At 39.0% G+C, this 13,191-nt stretch overlaps 1 protein-coding gene across 1 annotated transcript in view; it reads left to right on the forward strand.

Annotated features, from left to right (window-relative positions):
- Window positions 1-13,191, forward strand: part of oaf (out at first) — a 30,129-nt gene that overhangs the window by 14,271 nt on the left and 2,667 nt on the right. Inside the window, exons 4-6 of the mRNA XM_071658840.1 lie at window positions 680-866; window positions 6,239-6,357; window positions 12,949-13,108. Of these exons, the coding sequence (XP_071514941.1) occupies window positions 680-866; window positions 6,239-6,357; window positions 12,949-13,107 (465 nt within the window). The 3' untranslated portion in view covers window position 13,108. The remainder of the gene's footprint in view (window positions 1-679; window positions 867-6,238; window positions 6,358-12,948; window positions 13,109-13,191) is intronic.

The raw sequence follows: 13,191 nt of genomic DNA on the forward strand, positions 1-13,191 counted from the left end.
GATATATGTGTCAGAGGTGGAGGGAACGAGGAGAAGTGGGAGACCAAATTGGAGGTGGAAAGATGGAGTGAAAAAGATTTTGAGTGATCGGGGCCTGAACATGCAAGAGGGTGAAAGGCGTGCAAGGAATAGAGTGAATTGGAACGATGTGGTATACCGGGGTCGACGTGCTGTCAATGGATTGAACCAGGGCATGTGAAGTGTTTGGGGTAAACCATGGAAAGTGTGTGGAGCCTGGATGTGGAAAGTGAGCTGTGGTTTCGGTGCATTATTACATGACAGCTAGAGACTGAGTGTGAACGAATGGGGCCTTTGGTGTCTTTCCTAGCGCTACATCGCACGCATGAGGGGGGAGGGGGTTGTTATTCCATGTGTGGCGGGGTGGCAATGGGAACAAATAAAGGCAGACTAAGAATTATGTACATGTGTATATATGTATATGTCTGTGTGTGTATATATATGTGTACATTGAGATGTATAGGTATGTATATTGTGCGTGTGTGGACGTGTATGTATATACATGTGTATGTGGGCGGGTTGGGCCATTCTTTCGTCTGTTTCCTTGCGCTACCTCGCTAACGTGGGAGACAGCGACAAAGCAAAATAGATATGTATGTTTAATTAAGTGTGTGTTAGGTCAAAGATTTCCTTCCCTTTCCTGTATTGGCTTTGTTTACAGAAAAATCCTGGCACTGTACGAACACCAGAGGAGGACAGGGGAACTGAGGAAGTAGAACTGGATGTAAGTGTAGATGTTGCAAGATCAAGTATTCTCTCCCCACATATTCCACACTTGTGTGCTCTTGCCCCCACTTCTACATATGCTTCTGATCGAGACATCAAGTTGTGGGCTACACAGAGAAGAGGTAATATGTGTTGTCCTGTTACATATTTAAACTTAAGTATGTGGTATGTTACCTTTTACATTTAAATCATTTGTACACATGCTTGATATGATATAGGTACTAAATTATCTCCATGCATTTCTACACAGTCTCACATTCTCAGTGGAAAAGCTGAAGTTGAGAATAAAATATGTCCTAAGAGAATAACTGAAGGTGCACTGAAAGCTCTTGTGGGTGGAATAATGTTAGTTTAGAATGCAAGAAGCTTTCATGGAATTCATGTCCCAACTCTTGTTATATGAACCAGGTCAGGACATTTGAAATTTAAGAACTCTAGAGATAGATAACTAGCATTGTTGGAACTGGCAGAATATGTGGTGTAATGAATGAAAATTTGAGAAGGGTATGTGGTGCATGAAGAGATTATTAGAAAGGTGCATAGATTTTAGGTTGGTATGGTCATGTAGTATGTTTGACAGATGAGATAATTGATTATTCAGGAGGATATAAATATTCTAACAAAGGAAACATAGAGGAGAGGTATATTGTGGAAGAGATAGAGAGATGTAGTAGAGAAAATAATTCGGGAGAGGATACCATGAGAATGCAGGAATCTGATGTATTGGAAGTATTTTGAATATAGAAAGATTGTGAATGTCATCATATGTCTTACTTAACAAATCATTATAGTGTGCATTGAAAATATTAGAAGAATTTATACAGTTGTATGAGGGTCTATAGTGAATGTAGTTAATTTGAGAGGTTGTTTATACATACCTGATCTTTTGAAGATTGGAAGGTTAACAGAGATTACTGTATCAGCGGTATATTGATACTGTTTGAGATTCATTAGGTTTTACTCCTTTTTACATTCATGGGAAAATACTGTGCACTCTTGAAAGATAAGGCAGTGTTCCTTGAGATTTTCTTGTGGTTTTCTTATTCTCTGTTTCTTCAAACCTTGTATGAGTACTTTATTTAAATTTTGTCCTTTGATGAAAACATTTTCTTCCTTGATCATTTGAAATATTCTTAAAATTCAAAATTTCTTCTTGTGAGCCAGTTTTTGCTGAATGGTCAAATATTGAGTTGTCAGTTTCCACACAAAATGTGGGAAGTAGCAGCCAGATGTGTGCCTCAGATCCAGTCCTTGGTGTCATTAGAAGACTTGAATGCTGTTGAGAACTTTTCTAATGGAAATATATGAGAGTAAGTGATTTAGTGTGTGAATGGTGTGAAAAAGATGTTGGGGAGTATCAAGAATGTGTACTGTCACCATAATTATTTAATGTTTTTTTTTTCTTTTTTTTTTTTTTTTTTATACTTTGTCGCTGTCTCCCGCGTTTGCGAGGTAGTGCAAGGAAACAGACGAAAGAAATGGCCCAACCCCCCCCCCCATAAACATGTATATACATACGTCCACACACGCAAATATACATACCTACACAGCTTTCCATGGTTTACCCCAGACGCTTCACATGCCTTGATTCAATCACTGACAGCACGTCAACCCCGGTATACCACATCGCTCCAATTCACTCTATTCCTTGCCCTCCTTTCACCCTCCTGCATGTTCAGGCTCCGATCACACAAAATCTTTTTCACTCCATCTTTCCACCTCCAATTTGGTCTCCCTCTTCTCTCGTTCCCTCCACCTCTGACACATATATCCTCTTGGTCAATCTTTCCTCACTCATTCTCTCCATGTGCCCAAACCACTTCAAAACACCCTCTTCTGCTCTCTCAACCACGCTCTTTTTATTTCCACACATCTCTCTTACCCTTACGTTACTCACTCGATCAAACCACCTCACACCACACATTGTCCTCAAACATCTCATTTCCAGCACATCCATCCTCCTGCGCACAACTCTATCCATTGCCCACGCCTCGCAACCATACAACATTGTTGGAACCACTATTCCTTCAAACATACCCATTTTTGCTTTCCGAGATGATGTTCTCGACTTCCACACATTCTTCAAGGCCCCCAGAATTTTCGCCCCCTCCCCCACCCTATGATCCACTTCCGCTTCCATGGTTCCATCCGCTGCCAGATCCACTCCCAGATATCTAAAACACTTCACTTCCTCCAGTTTTTCTCCATTCAAACTCACCTCCCAATTGACTTGACCCTCAACCCTACTGTACCTAATAACCTTGCTCTTATTCACATTTACTCTTAACTTTCTTCTTCCACACACTTTACCAAACTCAGTCACCAGCTTCTGCAGTTTCTCACATGAATCAGCCACCAGCGCTGTATCATCAGCGAACAACAACTGACTCACTTCCCAAGCTCTCTCATCCCCAACAGACTTCATACTTGCCCCTCTTTCCATATGGGAATTATGTGATGAGAGTAAGGTGAGTTAAGTGCTTTATAATATTTAATCATTGAGAGCAGATGGAAGGTGACCCAGTTGCTGTATGTGGACAGTGTTCATTTGTTAACTAAATCAGAGGAAGAACTGAGTAGACTGATGGACTTTTTTTTTCAGTAATGTACTGCATAAAGGAGGATGCTGAAAGTGAACTGGTAAATGTAAGATGCTAGATCACATGTAATATCTGCGTGCATGTTGAAGTACTTGAAGTTAGAGATGAATAATGTTTAGTAAGGATGGTAGTGAGAAAGCTGAAGTTGAAAGCAAGGCCATACAGGAAAGAAAAACTGGAGCAGCACTGAAAGCTATACTGAATGGGAAAAGATGTAAGCATAGTCTGCTTGAATAAAAGAGTGCTTTTCCCTTATCTGATGTATGGATATGAAACCAAATTTGTATAGGTCAGGATAGGCAAAAAAATAAGAGCAGTAAAAATGGAAAGTTCATATAGTATGCTTGGAATTCAGAGGATAGATAATATGAAGTTTGAAGAAATCGGTGGAAGAGCACTTGGAACAGTCTTTTACAATGGTATGAGCTTGTAGAATTTATGGTAGATGATAGGTTGGTGAAAGGAAAATGTAGAAGTACGGTAGTAACTGTGAGGATTAGATGTAAAGGTAGACACAGTGAGAGAATTTATTTAGGCTAGGGATATTTCAGTTGAGGATATCTAAAGGAGTGATTGGGCTTCATATGCAATAAAGAATTTTACATGGTCTTGTGAATGGAGAATTTAGTCTCCCATGATGAATCACCTGAGCATGCAAAGTGAAAAAGTATGAATCCTTATGTAAGTATGATAGTCAGTGATTTCAAAGGCTGTATGTACCATAATTGAATTTGTGATAATCGAATAATTTGCAATAATTTATGCAAAAACATGGTTACTGCTTTTAGTTTTATACTGAATTGTGAGGTTATTTTTGCAATATTTTTTATATTTTAGAGCAAAAGCAAAAAACAAAATTCAAACTACACAAAACAGTGCTCTTAGAACAGTTACTAGCAACATGGCAACCATAAACATGCAACACTTGCACATAAAAACAAATCCTCTCTACAGCCTCACTTCAGTGTGCTTTGCACTCAGTTTTTTTTACATCATCACCAGATTTCTCTCAACCGAATGACACCATAGCTAACCACCAACCCCTAAGTAAAAACAGAAAAACTTGCCTCACACTTCAGCTGCATCTACTTGTATATCCCTTTTCTCACAATAAACATGACAATGAAAAAACATACATACAGTACACAGTAATGACTCAACAAACACTCAATATCTACCCATCCAACCCTGTCTTAAACTACATTCCTCCAGACATACTCCCATCTAATATTACTCTTCTCAGGCTTGAATGAATTACAGTATCTTTTCTGTTTTTTAAACACGACATCCCAAAAACAGTACAAACACTGTCTCAGCATATCAAATGATGCCTCATTCCCGAGATATCTTGCAGTTTTCATTCTAAAGACACTAAACACATTTATTTATTTTTTAATTTATTTTGCTTTGTTGCTGTCTCCCGCATTAGCGAGGTAGCGCAAGGAAACAGACGAAAGAATGGCCCAACCCACCCACATACACGTATATACATACACGTCCACATACGCAAATATACATACCTATGCATCTCATTGTACACATATACATACACACACAGACATATACATATATACACATGGACATAATTCATACTTTCTGCCTTTCTTTATTCCCATCGCCACCTCGCCACACATAGAATAACAACCCCCTTCCCCCATCATGTGTGCGAGGTAGAGCTAGGAAAAGACAACTAAGGCCCCATTCGTTCACACTCAGTCTCTAGCTTTCATGTAATAATGCACCGAAACCACAGCTCCCTTTCCTTATCCAGGCCCCACACAACTTTCCATGGTTTACCCCAGATGCTTCACATGCCCTGGTTCAATCCATTGACAGTACGTCGACCCCAGTATACCACATCGTTCCAATTCACTCTATTCCTTGCACGCCTTTCACCTGTCCTGCATGTTCAGGCCCCGATCACTCAAAATCTTTTTCACTCCATCTTTCACCTCCAATTTGGTCTCCCACTTCTCCTCATTCCCTCCATCTCTGACACATATATCCTCTTGGTCAATCTTTCCTCACTTATTCTCTCCATGTGACCAAACCATTTCAAAACACCCTCTTCTGCTTTCTCAACCATACTCTTTTTATTTCCACACATCTCTCATACCCTTACATTACCTACTCGATCAGACCACCTCACACCACATATTGTCCTCAAACATCTCATTTCCAGCACATCCACCCTCCTGCGCACAACTCTATCCATAGCCCAAGCCTCGCAGCCATACAACATTGTTGGAACCACTATTCCTTCAAACATACCCATTTTTGCTTTCCGAGATAATGTTCTCGACTTCCAAACATTCTTCAAGGCTCCCAAAATTTTCGCCCCCTCCCCCACCCTATGATTCACTTCCGCTTCCATGGTTCCATCCGCTAAACACATACACTCCTTAATTGTCTTGTACTTACCTCACACAGACATACATTCATCAGTCACACTTCACATACACTCCTTAATTGTCTTGTACTTACCTCACACAGACATACATTCATCAGTCACACTTCACATCCTTTGGTCCCACCTGGTGGATGTGTGCTGTAGGAGCCCCATAGAAAGGATTCAAGAGGTAACAAAGTATGCAAGATCTTTAGCAAACAGACAAGGATGTTTGACCTGTGTTTAGCCATGTTTAAGAATATAGTTGGCCTGCTTTCATAGTTTCATTTATGATTAGTCCCTTGAATTTTGTTGATTCAGATTTTTTCTGGAAATCTTAAGAAAATTGTGAAGCTTTGATAGTATAATATGTGGTGAGTGGGTTGCATGTTGATTATGCAGCAAAGGATTTGAAGTGGTGTATTGTACATAGGATGGCAAATTATATACATGATATGTTTGTTTATGTACTTATCAGATCAAAAAAATATTGATTGAATTTCAGAACTTGATGGGGACTGGTCTTTAGTAAGCGATATAACACACCATCTTCCAACACGTGGAGTTGCTCGATGTGGAGATGGAGGCCGTGATCTCTCCAATCCATGTGTTTGCCATTATCAGGTACAGTGCAAAATGTTATTACTCCTAGTTCAAAATAAAGGTAAAGGATGCATTTGATGATAGGAAGAGAATGTAGAAAATACCAGTCATTGATGTTTAGTGAAAAGATGCTCTGATTTTTCTTGCCAGCTCATTCATTTGTTCTCCCTTTACCCTTACTAAACAAAGGATATCAGCTAACATCCAGTTACCTGATACACAACACATTTCCCTCCTACCATAAACTTTTTCCAGATCCAGTTGCAGTCAGTTTCACTGTCACATTTTGCCTTCTAATAACACACTTCATTTGCATCCTTAGCTTTTCTTTTCTGTTTTGATGTATATTGCGGCTTTTATTTTTATTCTATTATACTTTGTTGCTGTCTACCGCATTAGTGAGGTAGCACAAGGAAACAGACGAAAGAATGGCCCAACCCACCCACATACACGCCCAGACAGACATATACATATATACACATGTACATATTCATAGCTGCTGCCTTCATCCATTCCCGTCACCACCCCACCACACATAAAATGGCACCCCCTTCCCCCCCAATGCATGCACGAGGTAGCACTAGGAAAAGACAACAAAGGCCACATTCGTTCCCACTCAGTCTCTAGCTGTCATGTGTAATGCAATGAAACCACAGCTCCCTTTCCACACCTTGGGTCACAAAACTTTCCATGGTTTACCCCAGATGCTTCACATGCCCTGGTTCAATCCATTGACAGCACATCGACCCCAGTATACCACATCGTTCCAATTCACTCTATTCCTTGCGTGCCTTTCACCCTCCTGTATGTTTAGGCCCAGTTTGCTCAAAATCTTTTTCACTCCATCCTTCCACTTCTCCTCGTTCCCTCCACCTCTGACACATGTATCCTCTTTGTCAATCTTTCTCTCCATGTGACCAAACCATTTCAATACACTGTCTTCTGCCCTCTCAACCACACTCTTTGTATTACCACATATCTCTCTTACCCTTTCATTACTTACTCAATCAAACCCCCTTTTGTTTTATAATGTCTTCATCTCCCCAGAACTGTCCTGCTCTCTATCACTGTCTTGAATCCTCCTGTACTTTTACTTGCATCTAATAACATTGACCCAGTCAGTTTTTTGATTTTAAAGAACTTTTATGAGATCCTACCCTTTATTGCAATCAGTTTCCCAAACATTTTTGGTACACCCTTGCTTTTCAAACAAACCTTCTTGCTGCACTGGTTAGATGCCCCAAAATCTGCATCTAACTAGGCTGTTCCTCCCTGTCCACAACTTTTTCTTACAGTGGTACATCTTTATGGAAGCCTTTACAATGGCATTCTGTAAGTGCCTCCACATTACCATAGCTTCACTTTGTACCTTTTGCAATGTATCTCTCCAATTCTCATTTGATTTCTTATATAGTTGAGTTTTATGCTTCAATCCTAACTTCTCAACTTTTATCTTTGTTTTATCTTTGACAATTTTAGTCATAGATAAAGTGTATTTTTATTCACCAAATACAGTATGGTTTGATGAACCCCAATCTTACTTCATAAACATCATGTTTCCTGCCTGTCCTGTTTTTTCTTACCAGATTCATGCAAGTTATGCTATTGCCTTACCAGTCATCTCAGTGCCTTTAACACATATAATTATGAACTTATGTGTTTTAAAGGACATATCCATATATTTCACCATTTCTTTTTCCCATTCTAATTGGAAGAAGTGTATGTTAGAGAAAGCTGAACAGGGTGAGCTAAAATGTGTTGCACATTTGGAGAGCTTGAGTGAGGAGAGAATGACTAAGAGAATATACATATCTGAGATGGATGGAACATGGAGGAGGGGAAGACTGGGCTGGGATAAAAGGATGGGGTGATAGAATCTTTAAGTTACTTGGGCTTAAACACACATGGTGTGAGGCATAACTGGGATAGAGCAAATTGGAGCAATGCAGTGTACAGCATGCTGTCAGTGGGTTGAACCAGGGTATCTCTGTAGTGGTTAGGAGATACCATGGAAAGGTTTGTGTGGTGTTGCAGGATATAGAGAACACTGGTTTTTGTGTTGATCATGACAGTTAGAGATTGGATTTGAACAAGCAAGGTTGTTCTCGGCACTACCTCACAAATGTGGGGAATGGCGAACAAGTAAAAGAAAAAATTACCTATGACCCTATACTTACCTGTCACTAACTCTTTTACTCTGTCATCCACCCATCCAAATGTGTGGCCCATTACTCTAAACTTCTCCCATGTATTTGCTTTCTCAGCTGTTCATACAATTTCCCCTTAGAAAATATCTTATACACCCTTTTCACTCATTCTTATGTGGTAAATATGCAGTTGTTAGGCATTTTAGATTTCACAGATGAATTGTTTAAATAGTTATAGCTTTATATCCATAATTAATTACCTTTTCAAATTTCATCCATAGAATTCCCAGTCTTTGCTTCACCTAAGTGTTTGTACCTTTTAATGAACTTGATCTCTCGCCCTTCACTTCAATTCTGTCAGTTGTTCCACTGCTTTATATCTTTTTTTTTTTTTTTTACACTTTTCAAGAGCCCTTGTTAAAAATATCATCCATACCTAACCAGCTGGCACTGATTATTTATTCCTGTCACATTTATGTGAGAGTAATTATGTGTGTTAGCTGATGGGTGTGTAAGATATTCAGATGATTAAGTGGAATGGATGTGGAAGATATCCAGATGGTTAAGTGTAATTCCAGTCATAAAAATCCACTTATATTGTTAAATGTGAGTGCTGGTGTGCTGTATACATTTTAAGGCCATGTGCACCTTTTGTAAGAAATAGTTGTGCCGAACAAAGTTTTCTGCTGTAGACCTACAATTTGGCAGAGGGAAGGAATGCATATTTCTTGAGTTAGATTTGTTCTACTTTATTCATAGAAATAGAATTTTGGAGCAGTGACGTTTCTCTGAACTTTGATATGGCAAACCGAAAGGATGTCTGCTTATCAACCCTCCCAGCTTTTATGCTATTTGATATTTGTAAATTCTGACTTCTTTTGGGTTTGTAACTTGAAGTAAAAGTGCACTGTTATTGTATGTAGTGTAGACTATGTACTGATTGGTTTAGGCAACATATGAACTCAATTTACCTGATTTTTAAGTAGCTAAATACCAGCAAACAGTTTACCATATAATTAATAATACAAAGTGACATTTGTAAATATATGAATTGTTGCATCTTTAGCTTGACCCATATAGACTCTAAGGTGTGTATTCATTAAGGTTTTTTCCTTTTTATTTAGAATTTATTAATGTGGATTTAATTGCACTGTTATCAGAAGCTTAGATACTATTTAAGTGGTAATTACATTCTTTTTTATATCAAGAATATAGTCTTTCGTAGGGAAAAATATACTGGGAAACCTAATATCCAGTGTGTAAATATTCTTATGCTTGGAAGTGTATGCATGACATTTTCACCCCTGCGTATGTCTGTTATTACTTATTTGTACTATACAGGGAGGGAGTTTTACACTCATGGGTCCCCACCTTTTAAACTTTCCCCATTATCATACAACCTTTTAAACATCTGTATGCTGTCCACATTTTCTACATTGTCTTCAGATTTTTCCATAAATCCATGGCTCTTAGACTATAAATTTACTTCGTTTTGAAAAGTTTTTATCGAGGATGTAAGGCATGTGTACGTGTAGGAAGAGAGGAAAGTGATTGGTTCTCAGTGAATGTAGGTTTGCGGCAGGGGTGTGTGATGTCTCCATGGTTGTTTAATTTGTTTATGGATGGGGTTGTTAGGGAGGTAAATGCAAGAGTCCTGGAAAGAGGGGCAAGTATGAAGTCTGTTGGGGATGAGAGAGCTTGGGAAGTGAGTCAGTTGTTGTTCGCTGATGATACAGCGCTGGTGGCTGATTCATGTGAGAAACTGCAGAAGCTGGTGACTGAGTTTGGTAAAGTGTGTGGAAGAAGAAAGTTAAGAGTAAATGTGAATAAGAGCAAGGTTATTAGGTACAGTAGGGTTGAGGGTCAAGTCAATTGGGAGGTGAGTTTGAATGGAGAAAAACTGGAGGAAGTGAAGTGTTTTAGATATCTGGGAGTGGATCTGTCAGCGGATGGAACCATGGAAGCGGAAGTGGATCATAGGGTGGGGGAGGGGGCGAAAATTTTGGGAGCCTTGAAAAATGTGTGGAAGTCGAGAACAGTATCTCGGAAAGCAAAAATGGGTATGTTTGAAGGAATAGTGGTTCCAACAATGTTGTATGGTTGCGAGGCGTGGGCTATGGATAGAGTTGTGCGCAGGAGGATGGATGTGCTGGAAATGAGATGTTTGAGGACAATGTGTGGTGTGAGGTGGTTTGATCGAGTAAGTAACGTAAGGGTAAGAGAGATGTGTGGAAATAAAAAGAGCGTGGTTGAGAGAGCAGAAGAGGGTGTTTTGAAATGGTTTGGTCACATGGAGAGAATGAGTGAGGAAAGATTGACCAAGAGGATATATGTGTCGGAGGTGGAGGGAACGAGGAGAAGAGGGAGACCAAATTGGAGGTGGAAAGATGGAGTGAAAAAGATTTTGTGTGATCGGGGCCTGAACATGCAGGAGGGTGTAAGGAGGGCAAGGAATAGAGTGAATTGGAGCGATGTGGTATACCGGGGTTGACGTGCTGTCAGTGGATTGAATCAAGGCATGTGAAGCGTCTGGGGTAAACCATGGAAAGACTATAAATTTACTTCGTTTTATCTTTCTTAACAAGTTTCTTGCCTAATTTTGTTATGTCTTCTTATTGGACTATCCTTACACCTGTTGTAGAATCGTAGTTCTGATTTAAATACTTAAAAATTGTGATCAGATCACCCCTTACTCATGTCTCTTAAATGGTGGGCATGTTTAAGGCTTCCAACCTTTCCCTGTAACTTGCTTAATTCTGTCTGTCTGTCTGTGGACACATTTTCATTAGCTTGATTACTCAAGAACAGTGCATTACAGTACATTCATACTTACTCCTTTTGGCATCTGCAAAAGTTATGAATTGATTAGATTTTGGATTTCATCCATCTATCACTATCTAATGCCTGTTCCCTTCACAAACAACTCAAGGAGGTGGCCATGGCAAAAGTCCTGACTGGTAAACTCGTGTCACTTTTTAGCTTGTAGTACCTCAGCCTTAACGGCCCACTGGCAGTGAGTAACTCTATTGCAGTGTTTTCAGAGGCTTCTACTTAATGTTCCTTCTGACTACTACTACCTGATGTTCCAACCGATTACTTTTACCTAATGCTCCCACCTCATATTCCTACCTACTTTTTCTACTCAATGCTCCTGTCTAATGTTCCTACCTACTACTTTTATCTATTCCTCCTAACATTTTGCCAAAATGCATGGCTAGCACATAGTGCTCAATAGTGCTCACCACAGGAAAAATATGGTGTTATGAAGAATGAGTTGTATGAATTAAGTGTGTCATTTGTTATATGTGACAAGGAGAGATTGTATGTTTGTGGACATAATGTGACCAGTCCCCCTGTGGACGAAGCAGAAAGAAAGGACAGCTACATGGGTCATAGGAGCAAAACTTGACAATTGCTAAAGTGCTGACTCACTTTGCAGCCATCACTAACCCTCATGATACCCAGGCAGATAGTACCAATAATATACCTCCCTGGTCGGTTTGCTGCCTACCAACTTCTACATACCAGTCATATTTGCATATTGTTCAGAACTTATTTTTTGAAAAGTGCTATTATTCAGCAGTGTTGAATGACTGGAAGTTCATATGTGTGACTTATATGTATTAGGCTTAGTCAGATATTGCCTTTAACTTTGGTAACAAATTTGTGTTTTTCTTTTCCATCCGTGTTGGGACACAAGGCTACTCAAGGGCCTCTAGTTAGATCTCTTGATGATGAGTCAGAAGCCTTTTTCTGCTTATAATGGGGAAAATTTCATTTTATTTATATAACATAATAATGCATGATATTTTTCCACATTTGAAAGTTTAAAAGTTTCCTGATGGTTGATAAGGGACTGCACATAAAATCAAGGTATATGAGGTAACTTTTTCATATCCCCTTAAATCAATAGGTTAAAGTTTGAGAATGAAGTGAAGAACAATCAAAGGTGCTTGGGTAACTTAGGCATATATAAAATTGCATGTTGACATATCTCTTTAGAATGAATATGAAATTTTTTGACAACCCATGATGAAGTATGACAGGTAGAAATTGACATTAACTGAGAAGGTACAGAACCTTAGAATAGTTATTTGTTGATGAGATCGAAGTATTCTTACACCAACTTTTTTCTTGAGATATTCTCTGCAGGAAACCAGGGATTGCTGTGTTACTGTTTATTGCTTTCATTTACAGGTGTTGGCATCTAAATTTTTATAGTTAAAATAGGTGTCGTGGGAGTACTTTGATAATGATTATAGGGGACGTTGAAAATTATGAATGTGCTTACATTTCTTATCAAACTGAACTGAAATTTGATAATTTGTTGGTGTTTGTTTTGCTGTGAAAGTACTTAATCCTCATTCTTGGTGTTTGTTTTGCTGTGAAAGTACTTAATCCTCATTCTTTTCCCTTTTATTTTTGATAATTGGCAGAGTTAGCTGCTAATGAGTTTTTTCCTCAGGTGTGTATTGCATGGTATCCTTGTGGTTTGAAGTATTGCAAAGGGAGAGACAACTCTGGCAAAGCTGTGTCATACCGATGTGGTATTCGCACCTGTCGAAAATGTCGGAACTTCAGCTATTTTGTACCACAGCGTCAACTGTGTCTGTGGGACGACTAAGGTTATTATTAGTATTCTTTTATTACTTTGAATTTGTACTTACATCCCTCATAGAAGCATGTGGTAAAGAATAGGATATATTTT

This window comes from Panulirus ornatus, chromosome 5 (assembly GCF_036320965.1).
Source record: "Panulirus ornatus isolate Po-2019 chromosome 5, ASM3632096v1, whole genome shotgun sequence".
Classification (NCBI taxonomy): Eukaryota; Metazoa; Arthropoda; class Malacostraca; order Decapoda; family Palinuridae; genus Panulirus; species Panulirus ornatus.